This window comes from Oncorhynchus gorbuscha, linkage group LG11 (assembly GCF_021184085.1).
Source record: "Oncorhynchus gorbuscha isolate QuinsamMale2020 ecotype Even-year linkage group LG11, OgorEven_v1.0, whole genome shotgun sequence".
Lineage (NCBI taxonomy): Eukaryota > Metazoa > Chordata > Actinopteri > Salmoniformes > Salmonidae > Oncorhynchus > Oncorhynchus gorbuscha.
The window spans coordinates 6252152-6268809 of record NC_060183.1 but is presented as its reverse complement, the minus strand read 5'-3'; the positions used below and the strand labels follow the sequence as shown (position 1 = coordinate 6268809).

Sequence of the window (16658 nt, the reverse complement as noted above, 5' to 3'; positions counted from 1 at the left end):
AACGTCCCCTTTAAACCCATTATTTACATGATGAAACGTCCCCTATAAACCCATTATTTACATGATGAAACGTCCCCTATAAACCCATTATTTACATGATGAAACGTCCCCTATAAACCCATTATTTACATTACATTTACATTTAAGTCATTTGATGAAACGTCCCTATAAACCCATTATTTACCTACAGTTACATCTTGAAGTCACTTGAGAATGTTGTGGCTTTTAAAATTAAAAGTTCTGATGCTGTGACTAAGTTAAGTCATTTGAAACTGAAACATCCCCTCTAAACCCATTATTTACATGACAAACTAAAAACGTCCCCTTTTAACCCACTATTTAATGATAAACGCCCCTTTAAACCCATTATTTACATGCTGAAACTGAAACGTTTTAACCCATTATTTACATGATGAAACGTCCCCTTTATAAACCCATTATTTACATGATGAAACGTCCCCTTTATAAACCCATTATTTACATGATGAAACTAAAACGTCCCCTTTTAACCCATTATTTACCTGATGAAACTGAAATGTCCCCTTTAAACCCATTATTTACCTGATGAAACTGAAACGTCCCCTTTTAACCCATTATTTACCTGATGAAACTGAAACGTCCCCTATAAACCCATTATTTACATGATGAAACTGAAACGTCCCCTTTAAACCCATTATTTACATTTTGAAACTGAAACGTCCCCTATAAACCCATTATTTACATTTTGAAACTGAAACGTCCCCTTTAAACCCATTATTTACATTTTGAAACTGAAACGTCCCCTATAAACCCATTATTTACCTGCAGTTGCAGATGATGAATGATTTCCACCTAAACACACACAACATAGGAATGCAGCATTAAAATCACTATCAAACGCAGCTGGTAGCTGAAAAGCACCTTTGGCCAAAAGCATTGTGGGGAACTATAGGCTTGAAGACTTCTGCAAAGCAAAAACGTTGTATATCTGGGTACCAGGAAAAGAAGGCCTTGCGAACAGGAATAATCTCTCATTCCTTGATCTGATTGTGATGTGTTAGCTCAGCAAAATATATGTTTAGGATGTGTAGATCACCCTCATTTTCTTCCTTGAAGTAATATATGCCATTTAGCAGACGCTTTTATCCAAAGCGACTTACAGTCATGTGTGAAACTGAAACGTCCCCTATAAACCCATTATTTACGTATGGGTGGACCCGGGGATCGAACCCACTACCCTGGCGTTACAAGCGCCATGCTCTACCAACTGAGCTACAGAAGGACCACACAATCACCGTCTTGGGTTCACTCTCTTTAATCAAACAATACAAAAACCGCGAACAAGACCTATGAATAGAAAACTAATATTTATAGCTAAAGTTAAAGTCGATAAAATTCTCTAATGTTTTAAAAGGAAATAGCTGTTATATCAGCATCATTCTGTGTTCTGTGTGCTGGGAGCATGGATCAGTGGCTCGGTGATATCAAAGGCCTCAATTAACTCCTAGAGAGAGAGAGAGAGAGAGAGAGAACAGAAGAAAACAACATCATCCAACTCCTTCAGAAGAAAACAGTTGATCATCTTGTGATATAACATCATCATCCAACTCCTTCAGAAGAAAACAGTTGATCATCTTGTGATATAACATCATCGAACTCCTTCAGAAGAAAACAGTTGATCATCCTGTGATATAACATCATCATCGAACTCCTTCAGAAGAAAACAGTTGATCATCTTGTGATATAACATCATCATCAACAACGACAACAAACAACTCTAGTTAATTTTCCCACCAACTTCAGACACCCTCTAGTGGTTGGAGGATTAAATGACCTCGAGCTCAACATTGAAATAGGTTGGTAAATAAAGGTGCCTTTTGCAACTCAAGATACCCTTCTAGCTAGCTGACCACCGATCATTGCAGTTTATATAAGTTAAATTAGGTTTTCAGATTTTTCAGAAAAGTTTATATATATATATATATATACACACACATATTTTGTGGGACACGATGTATATTGTAAAATTCGACTACGCGACAGAGCCCACATCATTTAATATCCAACTTTTAACCTAAATTATTCATACTCAATTTATATGTTAGTTATTAAACTGTTATCTACTTTCTCAAAACATAAGATTAATCTGTAAAACAAAAATAATGAAACATTATTTGGTTACAACACTGAAGAATATTTCGGTGAAGAAACATTTTTAAGAGTCTACAGGATGGGGCAACGGGCAACGGGCATGGGGCAACGGGCATGGGGCAACGGGCATGGGGCAACGGGCATGGGGCAACGGGCATGGGGCAACGGGCATGGGGCAACGGGCATGGGGCAACGGGCATGGGGCAACGGGCATGGGGCAACGGGCTTTTTCTGAACAATAAAATTTAAAGATATATTCATTTAATTAACAAAATAGTAAGGTGGCCAATAATACCAATAATAGGGGATGTAATTTTTGGGGGGGCTAAACAGCAAAAAGCTGATCGTTGTTAGAAAGTCCACTGAAATGTGAAACATGCTAATTGTTTTTACGACACCAATAATCCCAAAACCCAAAACATTGATAACACTGTTAATAATAAGATAACACTGTTAATAATAATATATTAGTAACTGTTGAAGGTGACACTGTTAATAATAATATTTAGTAACTGTTGAAGAATATATTTCTGATCCGCTGTTGAATACGCTGATAATACGGGGTGCTACTCTACTGTTATAGACTAAATTATATACGGATAGAATTACTAGAAACTATGCTAAAAATCAATGTGCGCCGCCCTGTCCCAGTGCGCCGCCCTGTCCCAGTGCGCCGCCCTGTCCCAGTGCAGTGTGCCGCCCTGTCCCAGTGCGTGTGTGCCCCCTGTCCCAGTGCGCCGCCCTGTCCCAGTGCGTGTGTGCCGCCCTGTCCCAGTGCGTGTGTGCCCCCTGTCCCAGTGCGTGCGTGCGCCCTGTCCCAGTGCGTGCGCCCCTGTCCCAGTGCGTGCGTCCCTGTCCCAGTGCCCAGTGCCGCCCTGTCCCCCAGTGCGTGCGTCCCCCTGTCCCAGTGCGTGCGTCCCTGTCCCAGTGCGTGCGTCCCTGTCCCAGTGCGTGCGTCCCTGTCCCAGTGCGTGCGTCCCTGTCCCAGTGTGTGCGTCCCTGTCCCAGTGTGTGCGTCCCTGTCCCAGTGTGTGCGTCCCTGTCCCAGTGTGTGTGTGTCCCTGTCCCAGTGTGTGTGTCCCTGTCCCAGTGTGTGTGTCCCTGTCCCAGTGTGTGTGTCCCTGTCCCAGTGTGTGTGTCCCTGTCCCAGTGCGTGCGTCCCTGTCCCAGTGCGTGCGTCCCTGTCCCAGTGCGTGCGTCCCTGTCCCAGTGTGTGCGTCCCTGTCCCAGTGTGTGCGTCCCTGTCCCAGTGTGTGCGTCCCTGTCCCAGTGTGTGCGTCCCTGTCCCAGTGTGTGTGTCCCTGTCCCAGTGTGTGTGTCCCTGTCCCAGTGTGTGTGTCCCATGTCCCAGTCCCTGTCCCAGTGCGTCCCTGTCCCAGTGCGTGCGTCCCTGTCCCAGTGCGTGCGTCCCTGTCCCAGTGCGTGCGTCCCTGTCCCAGTGCGTGCGTCCCTGTCCCAGTGCGTGCGTCCCTGTCCCAGTGTGTGCGTCCCTGTCCCAGTGTGTGCGTCCCTGTCCCAGTGCGTGTGTCCCTGTCCCAGTGCGTGTGTCCATGTCCCAGTGCGTGTGTCCCTGTCCCAGTGCGTGTGTCCCTGTCCCAGTGCGTGTGTCCCTGTCCCAGTGTGTGTTACCTTCCAGCTCTTGGGGCTGATAGAGATGACACACTGCTGCCTGTTAGACGCTCCTCCAGCCTCCACCTCCCCTTCCTCCACAGGGGCTGTCAGAGATGAAGACAAGGTAATGATGGCTTAACGATTACCCCAAAACAGCTTAACAAGAAAAGTCATTTTGTCACAATGGGGGATTCTCTCTTACCGATACAAGGAAGTTTGTGATTATCCAGGTACATTTTCGCCAAACCATCCTGAGAAACACAAACAACGTCGTCACCAACTATCCATGAGACACATCAATAAGAGAAGTGTTGGAGACAGCAGTGTCTTGAAGTGGATTCCTGCTGTCTAACAATAACATCTAGCTGACACTTCCTCCTATCCAGGGACTAGTCCATACACACTTCCTCCTATCCAGGGACTAGTCCATACACACTTCCTCCTATCCAGGGACTAGTCCATACACACTTCCTCCTATCCAGGGACTAGTCCATACACACTTCCTCCTATCCAGGGACTAGTCCATACACACTTCCTCCTATCCAGGGACTAGTCCATACACACTTCCTCCTATCCAGGGACTAGTCCATACACACTTCCTCCTATCCAGGGACTAGTCCATACACACTTCCTCCTATCCAGGGACTAGTCCATACACACTTCCTCCTATCCAGGGACTAGTCCATACACACTTCCTCCTATCCCCTGACCAGTCCATAAACCCTTCCTCCCCTGATCCAGGGACTAAACCCAAACCACTTCTGAATAAACCCCTCTTCGCCCTGACCAGAATAAACCCCTCTTCGCCCTGACCAGAATAAACCCCTCTTCGCCCTGACCAGAATAAACCCCTCCTCGCCTGACCAGAATAAACCCTGACCAGAATAAACCTCCTGCCTGACCAGGATAAACCCCTCCTCGCCCTGACCAGAATAAACCCCTCCCCTCGCCCTGACCAGAATAAACCCCTCCTCGCCCTGACCAGAATAAACCCCTCTGACAACCTGACCAGAATAAACCCCTCTTCAACCTGACCAGAATAAACCCCCTCAACCTGACCAGAATAAACCCCTCTGACCAACCTGACCAGAATAAACCCCTCCTCGCCCTGACCAGAATAAACCCCTCCTCGCCCTGACCAGAATAAACCCCTCTTCAACCTGACCAGAATAAACCCCTCTTCAACCTGACCAGAATAAACCCCTCTTCAACCTGACCAGAATAAACCCCTCCTCGCCCTGACCAGAATAAACCCCTCCTCAACCTGACCAGAATAAACCCCTCTTCAACCCCCTGACCAGAATAAACCCCTCTTCAACCCTGACCAGAATAAACCCCTCTTCAACCCCTGACCAGAATAAACCCCTCTTCAACCTGACCAGAATAAACCCCTCTTCGCCCTGACCAACCCTCCTCGCCTGACCAGAATAAACCCTCCTCGCCCCTGACCAGAATAAACCCCTCCTCGCCTGACCAGAATAAACCCCTCGCCCTCTTCAACCCCTCTGACCAGAATAAACCCCTCTGACCAGAATCAACCTGACCAGAATAAACCCCTCTTCAACCTGACCAGAATAAACCCCTCTTCAACCTGACCAGAATAAACCCCTCTTCAACCTGACCAGAATAAACCCCTCTTCAACCTGACCAGAATAAACCCCTCCTCGCCCTCTTCAACCCCTCCTGACTGACCAGAATAAACCCCAGAATCTTCAACCTGACCAGAATAAACCCTCTTCAAATAAACCTGACCAGAATAAACCCCTCCTCGCCCTGACCAGAATGTAATGCCTGCCAGGATAAACCCCTACTCACCCTGACCAGAATAAACCCCTCTTCGCCCTGACCAGAATAAACCCCTCTTCGCCCTGACCAGAATAAACCCCTCTAAACCCCTCCTCCCTGACCAGAATAAACCCCTCTTCGCCCTGACCAGAATAAACCCCTCTTCGCCCCAGACCAGAATGTAATGCCTGCAGGATAAACCACTCACCCTGACCAGGAAGGAGGTGTGGAAGATGTTCTCCACAGAGCGGGAGAAGGAGGTGGGGTCTATGACAAACTCATAGTAGGAGATGGGAGATGTGGCTGGAGAGAAAAAGGGAGAATATGTACATCACAAATAGCTCTTTAACCAACTAACATCAAATCATTTCTAACCCAGAATAATTCTAAAAATGTCAACAACAAGAGTTTTTTTATAAAACATTTTGTTACACCTTATAGGACGAATAATTCACTACTCTAGAATCTAGAAAGTAGTGAAATACGGGACCATTTAAGAAGGTGCTAGTAAATTAATGCCTCAACCTTGTTATTTTCTTTAGCCTATACCATTATGAATGACACAATTAAATCATTAGATTGTTCTCTACAATAGTAGAATATGGTTGTACTTTATAGTGCTGATGAAATAAGGATGTAGGGCTGATCCCATTTAGACGACTGATCGATTGTTCGGGTCGAAAGGGCTGTTGGGTCGACCAAGATTCATTTAGTCGAGCAGTGGCAAATATATTTCAAATGTATGGCACACGAGACGCCCATCTATTTCAAATGTATGGCACACGAGACACCCATACATTTCAAATGTATGGCACACGAGACACCCATACATTTCAAATGTATGGCACACGAGACACCCATCTATTTCAAATGTATGGCACACGAGACACCCATCTATTTCAAATGTATGGCACACGAGACACCCATCTATTTCAAATGTATGGCACACGAGACGCCCATCTATTTCAAATGTATGGCACACGAGAAATGTATAACCATCTATTTCAAATGTATGGCACACGAGACACCCATACATTTCAAATGTATGGCACACGAGACGCCCATCTATTTCAAATGTATGGCACACGAGACACCCATACATTTCAAATGTATGGCACACGAGACGCCCATCTTTTTCAAATGTATGGCACACGAGACGCCCATACATTTCAAATGTATGGCACACGAGACACCCATCTATTTCAAATGTATGGCACACGAGACGCCCATCTATTTCAAATGTATGGCACACGAGACGCCCATCTATTTCAAATGTATGGCACACGAGACGCCCATCTATTTCAAATGTATGGCACACGAGACGCCCATCTATTTCAAATGTATGGCACACGAGACGCCCATCTATTTCAAATGTATGGCACACGAGACACCCATACATTTCAAATGTATGGCACGAGACGCCCAACTGATTCACGCCTGTCTCAGTGGACCGACCCAAGTTATTTCTACATAGTAAACAAATGGCAATAGAAGTTACTTTTTTTTTAGGTCTGTATCATTTCGATAAGAGTTTTGATTAACCACATAAATACACATGTTTTCAAGATATGAAGACTATTATAAATAATAAATTAAAATTATAAATAAATTATAAGATAAATTATAAATTAAATGAAACTGTTCCACGAAAATGTGCATATATTACAATCCTAACTGACGGGGAGATCAGTCGAAAATGCTACGATAACTTAGCACGCCAAGGTCGCCGACCTCCGTTGTAGCCTATTAGCGACTTTAGGACCTTCATGGCAGAATCTGTGTAAAAACACCAGCTATTTCAGGAGGGAACAGGTTCTCTTTTCTGGTTCAGCTACAGTATAGGCTACATTTAGTTTTGGATTTCTTTTGGTTTAAATTAGAAACAGCTCATGTTACCACACATCTATTTCTGCAGCCACGCTAGCTATCTTGTCAGTTGCTGTTGGAAGTTATTTCAAATGTTCCGCCCACCGAGCGGAGAGTTCTATTTCAAATGAGCGGAGAGTTCTATTTCAAATGTAGCGGAGAGTTCTACCCAAATGTATGCGGAGAGTTCTACCCTGTCTCAGTGGAGAGTTCTACATAGTAAACAAATGGAGAGTTACTTTTTTTTACCCTGTATCATTTCGAGAGTTTTGATTAACCACATAAATACAGCATTTTGAGAGAGTTCTAAATAATAAAGAGTTATAAATAAATTATAAGAGAAATTATAAATTAAATGAAACTGTTCCGAGTGAGAGTTCTACCCTGAGGGGAGAGTTCTACCCTTAGCACGAGAGTTCTACCCCGAGCCTATTAGAGAGTTCTACCTTCGAGCGGAGAGTTCTACCCGAGCGGAGAGTTCCTATTAGCGACTTTAACCTTCAAGAATCTGTGTAAAAACACAGCGGGAGGAGGAACAGAGCTAGAGTTCTACATTTAGTTTTGGAGAGTTCTACCCGAGCTCAGAGTTCTACCCGAGCGGAGAGTTCTACCCGAGCGGAGAGTTCTACCCGAGCGGAGAGTTCTACCCGAGCGGAGAGTTCTACCCGAGCGGAGAGTTCTACCCGAGCAGTGACAGAAACGAGGATCCGTTTTGGATGGAAGCGGTTGTCAATAAAGTTGTGAATTGGGAGCTTTAACAGTGGGCGGGGCCTTCTTGTTCTATACCAGGGACCACTTTTGACCATGGCCATAATGAAATGATATTCCCTCTAATCATTCTAAATTCTCAGAGTGAATCAGCTGTAACTTTCAAACCATACATGCTAGAGAGACATACAGTTTGACTTGTGTTTTTCTGATTCTAATTCTCTATTTAACGAACATATATTTTCAGAAATGTTACTGGTCAACCAATCCTTGATTCCTCTCGAAGCCCATTGGAGCAGAGGATCTAAGGTCCCTCCCCCTAGTCGGTCTTTTTTTTTTCCTTCAAATTGTAAAGCGACTTTGGGTCCTTGAAAAGCGCTATATCAATATGTTATTATAATAATAATAAGAGCCATGACTTACGGTCGTCAAAGAAGTAGCTCCGCAGGTATCCCAGAATCCTCTCTACCTCTTTCTCTGTAGCTTCCTGGTGAGACTCCTCCATCCTCTTCAACTGGAACAGACAATGACATAAAATATTGATTACTTTATTTAACATTTAATTAACCAGGTTAGTCTACTTGACATAATTATTATTATTTATTTTTTTCAAAGCAGAAATATACAGTTAAAACCAGGGAAGCTTCCCCCTTAACTCACCTCACTTGCTCACATTGTATATAGACTTGTTTTCTACTGTATTATTGACTGTATGTTTGTTTTACTCCATGTGTAACTCAGTGTCGTTGTATGTGTCGAACTGCTTTGCTTTATTTTGGCCAGGTCGCAGTTGTAAATGAGAACTTGTTCTCAACTAGCCTACCTGGTTAAATAAAAGTGTTCTCAACTAGCCTACCTGGTTAAATAAAGGTGTTCTCAACTAGCCTACCTGGTTAAATAAAGGTGTTCTCAACTAGCCTACCTGGTTAAATAAAGGTGTTCTCAACTAGCCTACCTGGTTAAATAAAGGTGTTCTCAACTAGCCTACCTGGTTAAATAAAGGTGTTCTCAACTAGCCTACCTGGTTAAATAAAGGTGTTCTCAACTAGCCTACCTGGTTAAATAAAGGTGTTCTCAACTAGCCTACCTGGTTAAATAAAGGTGTTCTCAACTAGCCTACCTGGTTAAATAAAGGTGTTCTCAACTAGCCTACCTGGTTAAATAAAGGTGTTCTCAACTAGCCTACCTGGTTAAATAAAGGTGTTCTCAACTAGCCTACCTGGTTAAATAAAGGTGTTCTCAACTAGCCTACCTGGTTAAATAAAGGTGTTCTCAACTAGCCTACCTGGTTAAATAAAAGGTGAAATAAATAAATAAATACAATCGTCAACAGATGGACAGACATACTAAACACATACATCCTGGCTCATCAAAAGGAACTATATAAAACACCAAAAAAGGCCATATCACAATACTAGACAACACACAGCCAAGGCCATCCCAGTACACCCTTGGTTTGGTCTGGCTTGGCTGTGTGTTGTCCAGAATTGTGATATGGCCTTTTTTGGTGTGTTTTATATAGTTACTATATAACAGTGTTAAAGCCAGAGACCTGAGTGGGCATGATCCTCTTGACCTCCTTCCCAGGAACTTTCCTCTGTCTCTCTACCCTCTGGCGAGGTGGCGGTAGCTCAGCCAGGAACGATCCCATCCTGGTTGAGAGACAACACAAGAGAGTTGGAAAGAGACTTTTTAAACATTTTTCTCGTGTATATTTAAGTGAGCGGTCACTTTTGACTCAAAGAGGTGGAGGAGGATGATGTTTGCGTTTGCAGAATCACTGATCGACAAATGAAACGACTTGTTATGTGATCAATAGTAGCACTTCTGGGCCTCGCCATGCGGAACCTGATGCCCTCAAACACACCGATTCACACACAGTGGAAAGATGGGGCAGCTCTGAGCTCTGTTACCTTCTGCTCTCTAAACACACACACACACACACACACACACACACACACACACACACACACACACACACACACACACACACACACACACACACACACACCCTTGGGGTCAGTCCTGAAGCAGCACTGAGCTCTGTTGTTTTATTAGTTCTAAACACACACACACACAGTGTTAAAGATGGGGGCATGATCACTGACCTCTTCTACCTTCTGCTCTCTAAACACACACACACACAGTGGAAAGATGGAGCAGCACCAGAGCTCTGCTACCTTCCTGGTAAACACACACACACAGTGGAAAGATGAGGCAACACTTTTCTGCTACCTTCTGCTCTCTAAACACACACACACACACAGTGGAAAGATGGGGCAGCACTGAGCTCTGCTACCTTCTGCTCTCTAAACACACACACACAGTGGAAAGATGGGGCAGCACTGAGCTCTGTTACCTTCTGCTCTCTAAACACACACACACACACAGTGGAAAGATGGGGCAGCACTGAGCTCTGTTACCTTCTGCTCTCTAAACACACACACACACACACACACACACACACACACACACACACACACACACACACACACACAGGAAAGATGGGGCAGCACTGAGCTCTGCTACCTTCTGCTCTCTAAACACACACACACACACAGTGGAAAGATGGGGCAGCACTGAGCTCTGTTACCTTCTGCTCTCTAAACACACACACACACACACAAACACACACACACACACACAGTGGAAAGATGGGGCAGCACTGAGCTCTGCTACCTTCTGCTCTCTAAACACACACACACACACAGTGGAAAAAGGGAGCAGTCCTGAAGCAGCACTGAGCTCTGCTACCCTCTGCTCTCTAAACACACACACACACACACACACACACACACACACACACACACACACACACACACTGGAAAGATGGGGCAGCACTGAGCTCTGCTACCTTCTGCTCTCTAAACACACACACACACACTTACATATAGTGGAAAGAGGGAGCAGTCCTGAAGCAGCGCTGAGATCTGTTAGCTACCCTCTGCCAGGCGTCCTGGGGGAGGTACCCGCCGCTCGCTCCACCCTCCACATCTTCCTCCTCCAGGCGATTCAGACCCATGAATGACAGCTGGTGGACCAACGGACACACAAAGGACAAAGGGGTAGCAATCTGACAACCAGTAACCTTCACCTTCGTCACCTCCCCCTCTACCTACCCCATCCTCCTCCCCTATCCTCCCCCATTCCTCCTCCCCATTCCTTCTCCTCCTCCACCTCCCCATTCCTCCTCCTCCACCCCTCCCCATTCCTCCCCCTCCCCATTCCTCCTCCTCCCCCTCCCCATTCCTCCTCCTCCCCCTCCCCATTAAACCACCTCCCCATTCCTCCACCTCCCCATTCCTCCTCCACCTCCCCATTCCTCCTCCACCTCCCCATTCCTCCCCCACCTCCCCATTCCTCCCCACCTCCCCATTCCTCCCCCACCTCCCCATTCCTCCTCCACCTCCCCATTCCTCCTCCACCTCCCCATTCCTCCTCCACCTCCCCATTCCTCCTCCACCTCCCCATTCCTCCTCCCCATTCCTCCCCCACCTCCCCATTCCTCCCCCACCTCCCCATTCCTCCTCCACCTCCCCATTCCTCCTCCACCTCCCCATTCCTCCTCCACCTCCCCATTCCTCCTCCACCTCCCCATTCCTCCTCCACCTCCCCATTCCTCCTCCACCTCCCCATTCCTCCTCCACCTCTACCTCCCCAATCCTCATTACCAGGTGTTCAGCAAAGGCTGCGGGGTCGAAGGCTGATCCCTCTGCGTGTAGCTGGCTGGCCTTCTCCTTCCCCAGGTCTGTAGCCAGCACCAGGAGCTGGGCGTCTAAAGCCGCTTCACGGGCCTGACGGACTGGGAGAGAGGAGACAAAACAGAACAGGGAGGAAGAAGAAGAAGTCGACGGGGAGGAAGAAGAAGAAGTCGACGGGGAGGAAGAAGAAGAAGTCGACGGAGGAAGAAGAAGAAGTCGACGGGGAGGAAGAAGAAGAAGTCGACGGGGAGGAAGAAGAAGAAGAAGTCGACGGGGAGGAAGAAGAAGAAGAAGTCGACGGAGGAAGAAGAAGAAGAAGTCGACAGGGAGGAAGAAGAAGAAGAAGTCGACAGGGAGGAAGAAGAAGAAGAAGTCGACAGGGAGGAAGAAGAAGAAGAAGTCGACAGGGAGGAAGAAGAAGAAGAAGAAGTCGACAGGGAGGAGGAAGAAGAAGAAGTCGACAGGGAGGAAGAAGAAGAAGAAGAAGTCGACAGGGAGGAGGAAGAAGAAGAAGTCGACAGGGAGGAGGAAGAAGAAGAAGTCGACAGGGAGGAAGAAGAAGAAGAAGTCGACAGGGAGGAAGAAGAAGAAGAAGTCGACAGGGAGGAAGAAGAAGAAGAAGTAGACAGGGAGGAAGAAGAAGAAGAAGTAGACAGGGAGGAAGAAGAAGAAGAAGTAGACAGGGGAAGAAGAAGAAGAAGTAGACAGGGAGGAAGAAGAAGAAGTAGACAGGGAGGAAGAAGAAGTAGACAGGGAGGAAGAAGAAGTAGACAGGGAGGAAGAAGAAGTAGACAGGGAGGAAGAAGAAGTAGACAGGGAGGAAGAAGAAGTAGACAGGGAGGAAGAAGAAGTAGACAGGGAGGAAGAAGAAGTAGACAGGGAGGAAGAAGAAGTAGACAGGGAGGAAGAAGAAGTAGACAGGGAGGAAGAAGAAGTAGACAGGGAGGAGGAAGAAGACAGGGAGGAGGAAGAAGACAGGGAGGCTATTCGATTCAGATAGTATAACATCCTTCCTCTGAATAACCACTGATTTAGACATTACTAGATAGGTTAAAGCAGGTTAAAGCAGGGGTTAGCTCTCACACCAATCTGACTATGTTAGATCAGTGGTTACTTCGAGGAAGGAAGGAAGCATGATGACAGATCCTATCATACCTTCTGCAAACAGTTTGTTGGCCTCCTCCAACACATCTGTCAGTTTGTTGTTGGTGGGACTCAACATGTCCTCTCTGTTCTCTGGGAAGAAGAGAGAAGAAATAGATTGGTTAAAAAAAAAAGGTACAACAGGTAGAAATGTTCTCCCCCATTTCCTGGTTGATAAAATGAGATCACATTCGCCTAATAAAAATGATATAATATGGCAAAACAAGTCATGTAGAGACTCATTGTACAATCTAAACCGCAGTGAAATAGAACCAAAATTACACCTAGTGTGTTCAGCTGTTTGAAGCTGATGTTTTAGACTTGCTTTCAATGAGAATAACAGATCTAGAAATCACATTTCTATGTGAATTTGGTCAGGTTACCCACACAATTACCTACTGGACCTTTTAACTTGCCAGGTGTCCAGGCACCTGGGAGTTTTAACACGAACCCTGTCACAGGCTAGCATCTGCCTTCAGATTCTCCACCCTTCTCCCCCGAAGTGGACCCTTACACAAGCCCCATCACGGATTTGTTGTTGTTGTTGTTGTTGTTGTTGTTGTTGTGGTAATTCCCTCCAGCCAATGCTTAACCAAATCCAATACTTTTAAAATCATTGACAAGGAGAATACCGTTTTTGAAAAGTGTTGTGGCCAATGGCCAATGGATACCATTTCCAGACAGTCCCCACTACCTTTGCATTAGATGCTAGTCATTGAGCCTCGTATCCACTACTCACGTTGAACAGAGTTGATGAGGTCCCTGTACTTGCTCCTGATCTCTCTCCTCCGCGCCGGATCATTGTCCTCATCCTGCATGTCTGCTGGGCTGCACGCCGCCTCATCATCGTCACCGCCGCCGCCGGCTACCGTATCCCCCCGATCCGCAGCCGCTCCTCTGGTGCCGCCTCTCGCCCCAGACACACCGTTCTGACGGGGAGCACCGGCACCAGATTCATCCCCTCCTCGGCTGGCTCGCCTCATCTTGGATACGGATAGTTTTTGGTATTTTGTGCGGCCGGTTGATTGGTCGGTCGGTTGGTGGATTGGTGGATTGGTTGGTTGGTTGATTGGTCGGTTGATCGGTTTGGTCGGTCGTCCGCCCTCCTCTATCCTTTTGGGTACGTCCCTCTTTCAAGCTAAGGTGAGGGGACCAAGTGTTGATGAGATGGTTAGCTTAGTATTCGGCAAGGTTGAGGTCCATTTGAATTCAGGATGTAAACTGAGATTCTATTCTATGCAATTAAAATGTTTTCCTCAATGATTTTCAAAAAAAAGGACATTTGAAAGTGTTATTGGGAATTCAGTTAGCAAACTTGAAATCGACTCAATTATAATATGATGATTTGAGATCAACACAGTTATCCAGATGTTCCTGAAATAGCTAGTTAAACATCAGTTGAATAGCTTCAAATGTTTGCTCTGCATGATTATTTATGTACAAAATACTGACCTTACATTTTTGCTGTTTTCCCGTTTGTTTTCTTTGCGTTTTGTTGCTACAAATTTGACCTAATTTGACTTTGAAAACGTAGCTATCATCCGCAGTCAGATGAAGAAGTTATGGCGATTTCAAATCACCCACTTGCTGGGAGGTTTTGACTACATGGTATACAACTTTGCTGGCTGCATAATCATTTATATGTTCGATTTCCTAAAAATCATCTTCATACTATAACATATAATATATATATACACATACTCACAGGAGAGGCTTTGTTGAGAGCCCTCAAGAGTCAGACTATCAGTTTATGTTTGCAGGCATGTCTGTGTTTGGCACGAATCGACTGCTTGAAGGCGGAAGTTTTGGGTCGGAGGATTTGCGGAGCCGCATTCAATATCCAAACGTTTCCTAATCGTTGGTGAACAGCGCGAATGGAACTTATATCCGAACACATCACATTGGGCCATAACGAATGTTAATTAACCAGTGCTTGATTTGGGATTTTATTTTTAAATAAAAGTGCAATATTTTCTCTGGGCCGTCAAATTTGCCCGCTTGGTTGAAGAGGAGGACTCGCTTTAGGTTCCCCAAAAGGGTAGAGCCGACCTTGATTTTCATGACTATAAAAGCCCTAATTTGACAATTTGGAAAAGCGTATTTAGGCGCATTCTCAAACTGGAAAGTCTAGTGGCACATATACATCGGAATTCACAGGCTACTGTCAAATAAAACGTGAACAACGCGGAATGGGGATATGAACGCACCGCCTCCGTTTCTAATTCAATAACAGACACCGCCTTAATTCCGCTTTATCACGGTTTTTTTGCCGCCATCTGCGAATCCGGGTCGGTGATAGGCGACTTTGTTTTATAAAGGAGACTCAGTATTCAGTTCCCCCCCCAAAATTGTTCAGATAGGGTGCATGGGACTGCTCTGGCCTAAAATCAAGCACTGCTAAACCTATGTAGGTTATCACTATACAAATATAAGGTAGTTCAGAACTGTAAATACTGATGTGAAATATAATTAATAGAACAGTCCTCCCCATTAAAGTCAAATTATCCAAACGTCTCGGGATATTTTGACAAACCAAACGCCTAAACGCCGTGTGCGTGAATGTACCTTTCCGTTTATGTCTATAAATGACCACCTGATGGCGACAAAAAAAAATACCATTAATTTATTTTTTTATTAAAAAATATATATAAAACCACCAAATGTAAACCATTTTCTTGTCTGTCCACTGTGAAAACACGTTTTGTAGAAATAACAAATGTCCTTGATTTCTTAATAGAAATGGGAGATGTCAAGAGGATGAACTTTTTGCGTTTTCTATCCGAGGTCACCCCATCCAGGGAAGGTCAACCAATAGAGGGTGAAGAAATAATCTATTGGGAATAAATATAATATATTGGGAAGAAATAATATATTGGGAAGAAATAATATATTGGGAAGAAATAATCTATTGGGAATAAATAATCTATTGGGAATAAATAATCTATTGGGAAGAAATAATATATTGGGAAGAAATAATCCCTGTTTTCCAGAGAAATCTTTTGGGTTTTGCTGCCATGGTCACAACAAATAGCGTCGCTGAGTTTCCACCGGTAGGCAATGAAAGGTCTCTCTCTCCTTCTTCTCCGTATTTCACAGATATCAAAATACTGAACGCGTTTCATGAGAAATACCGACGTTTACTTGCTATTTTGTTGTTGTTGTTGTTGTTGTTGTTGTTGTTGGTTTGCCGGTCTGCGATGCGATGGTGTCCAGACTAAAGGCTAATGCTAGCTAGCTAGTTAAGTAGCTATAAACACTCTAGCTAGCTAGTTAAGTAGCTATAAGCACTCTAGCTAGCTAGTTAAGTAGCTATAAGCACTCTAGCTAGCTAGTTAAGTAGCTATAAGCACTCTAGTTAGCTAGTTAAGTAGCTATAAGCACTCTAGCTAGCTAGCTAGTTAAGTAGCTATAAGCACTCTAGCTAGCTAGTTAAGTAGCTATAAGCACTCTAGTTAGCTAGTTAAGTAGCTATAAGCACTCTAGCTAGCTAGTTAAGTAGCTATAAGCACTCTAGCTAGCTAGCTAAGTAGCTATAAGCACTCTAGCTAGCTAGCTAGTTAAGTAGCTATAAGCACTCTAGCTAGCTAGTTAAGTAGCTATAAGCACTCGAGCTAGCTAGTTAAGTAGCTATAAGCACTCTAGCTAGCTAGTTAAGTAGCTATAAGCACTCTAGCTAGCTAGCTAGTTAAGTAGCTATAAGCACTCTAGCTAGCT

General features: G+C 44.9%; 1 protein-coding gene across 3 annotated transcripts; it reads right to left on the bottom strand.

Annotated features, from left to right (window-relative positions):
• Positions 1–1280: 1280 nt before the first annotated feature.
• On the bottom strand, positions 1281–15286 carry LOC124047522 (non-structural maintenance of chromosomes element 4 homolog A-like). 3 transcript variants are annotated; one of them, XM_046367825.1, is made up of 11 exons: positions 14397–15286; positions 13684–14082; positions 12957–13037; positions 11772–11902; positions 10989–11131; positions 9653–9752; positions 8524–8614; positions 5735–5829; positions 3944–3992; positions 3760–3845; positions 1281–1483 (listed from the first exon to the last, which is right to left on the bottom strand). In XM_046367825.1, exons 2-11 carry the CDS (start codon positions 13925–13927, stop codon positions 1415–1417), a joined length of 1089 nt encoding a protein of 362 aa, XP_046223781.1. In that variant the 5' UTR covers positions 13928–14082; positions 14397–15286; the 3' UTR covers positions 1281–1414. The 3 variants fall into 3 exon arrangements, with proteins under 3 accessions (XP_046223781.1, XP_046223782.1, XP_046223783.1); XM_046367826.1 differs by having other exon boundaries at positions 1350–1483; positions 14402–15286; XM_046367827.1 differs by having other exon boundaries at positions 1350–1483; positions 14650–15286.
• Between the last annotated feature and the right edge of the window lie 1372 nt (positions 15287–16658).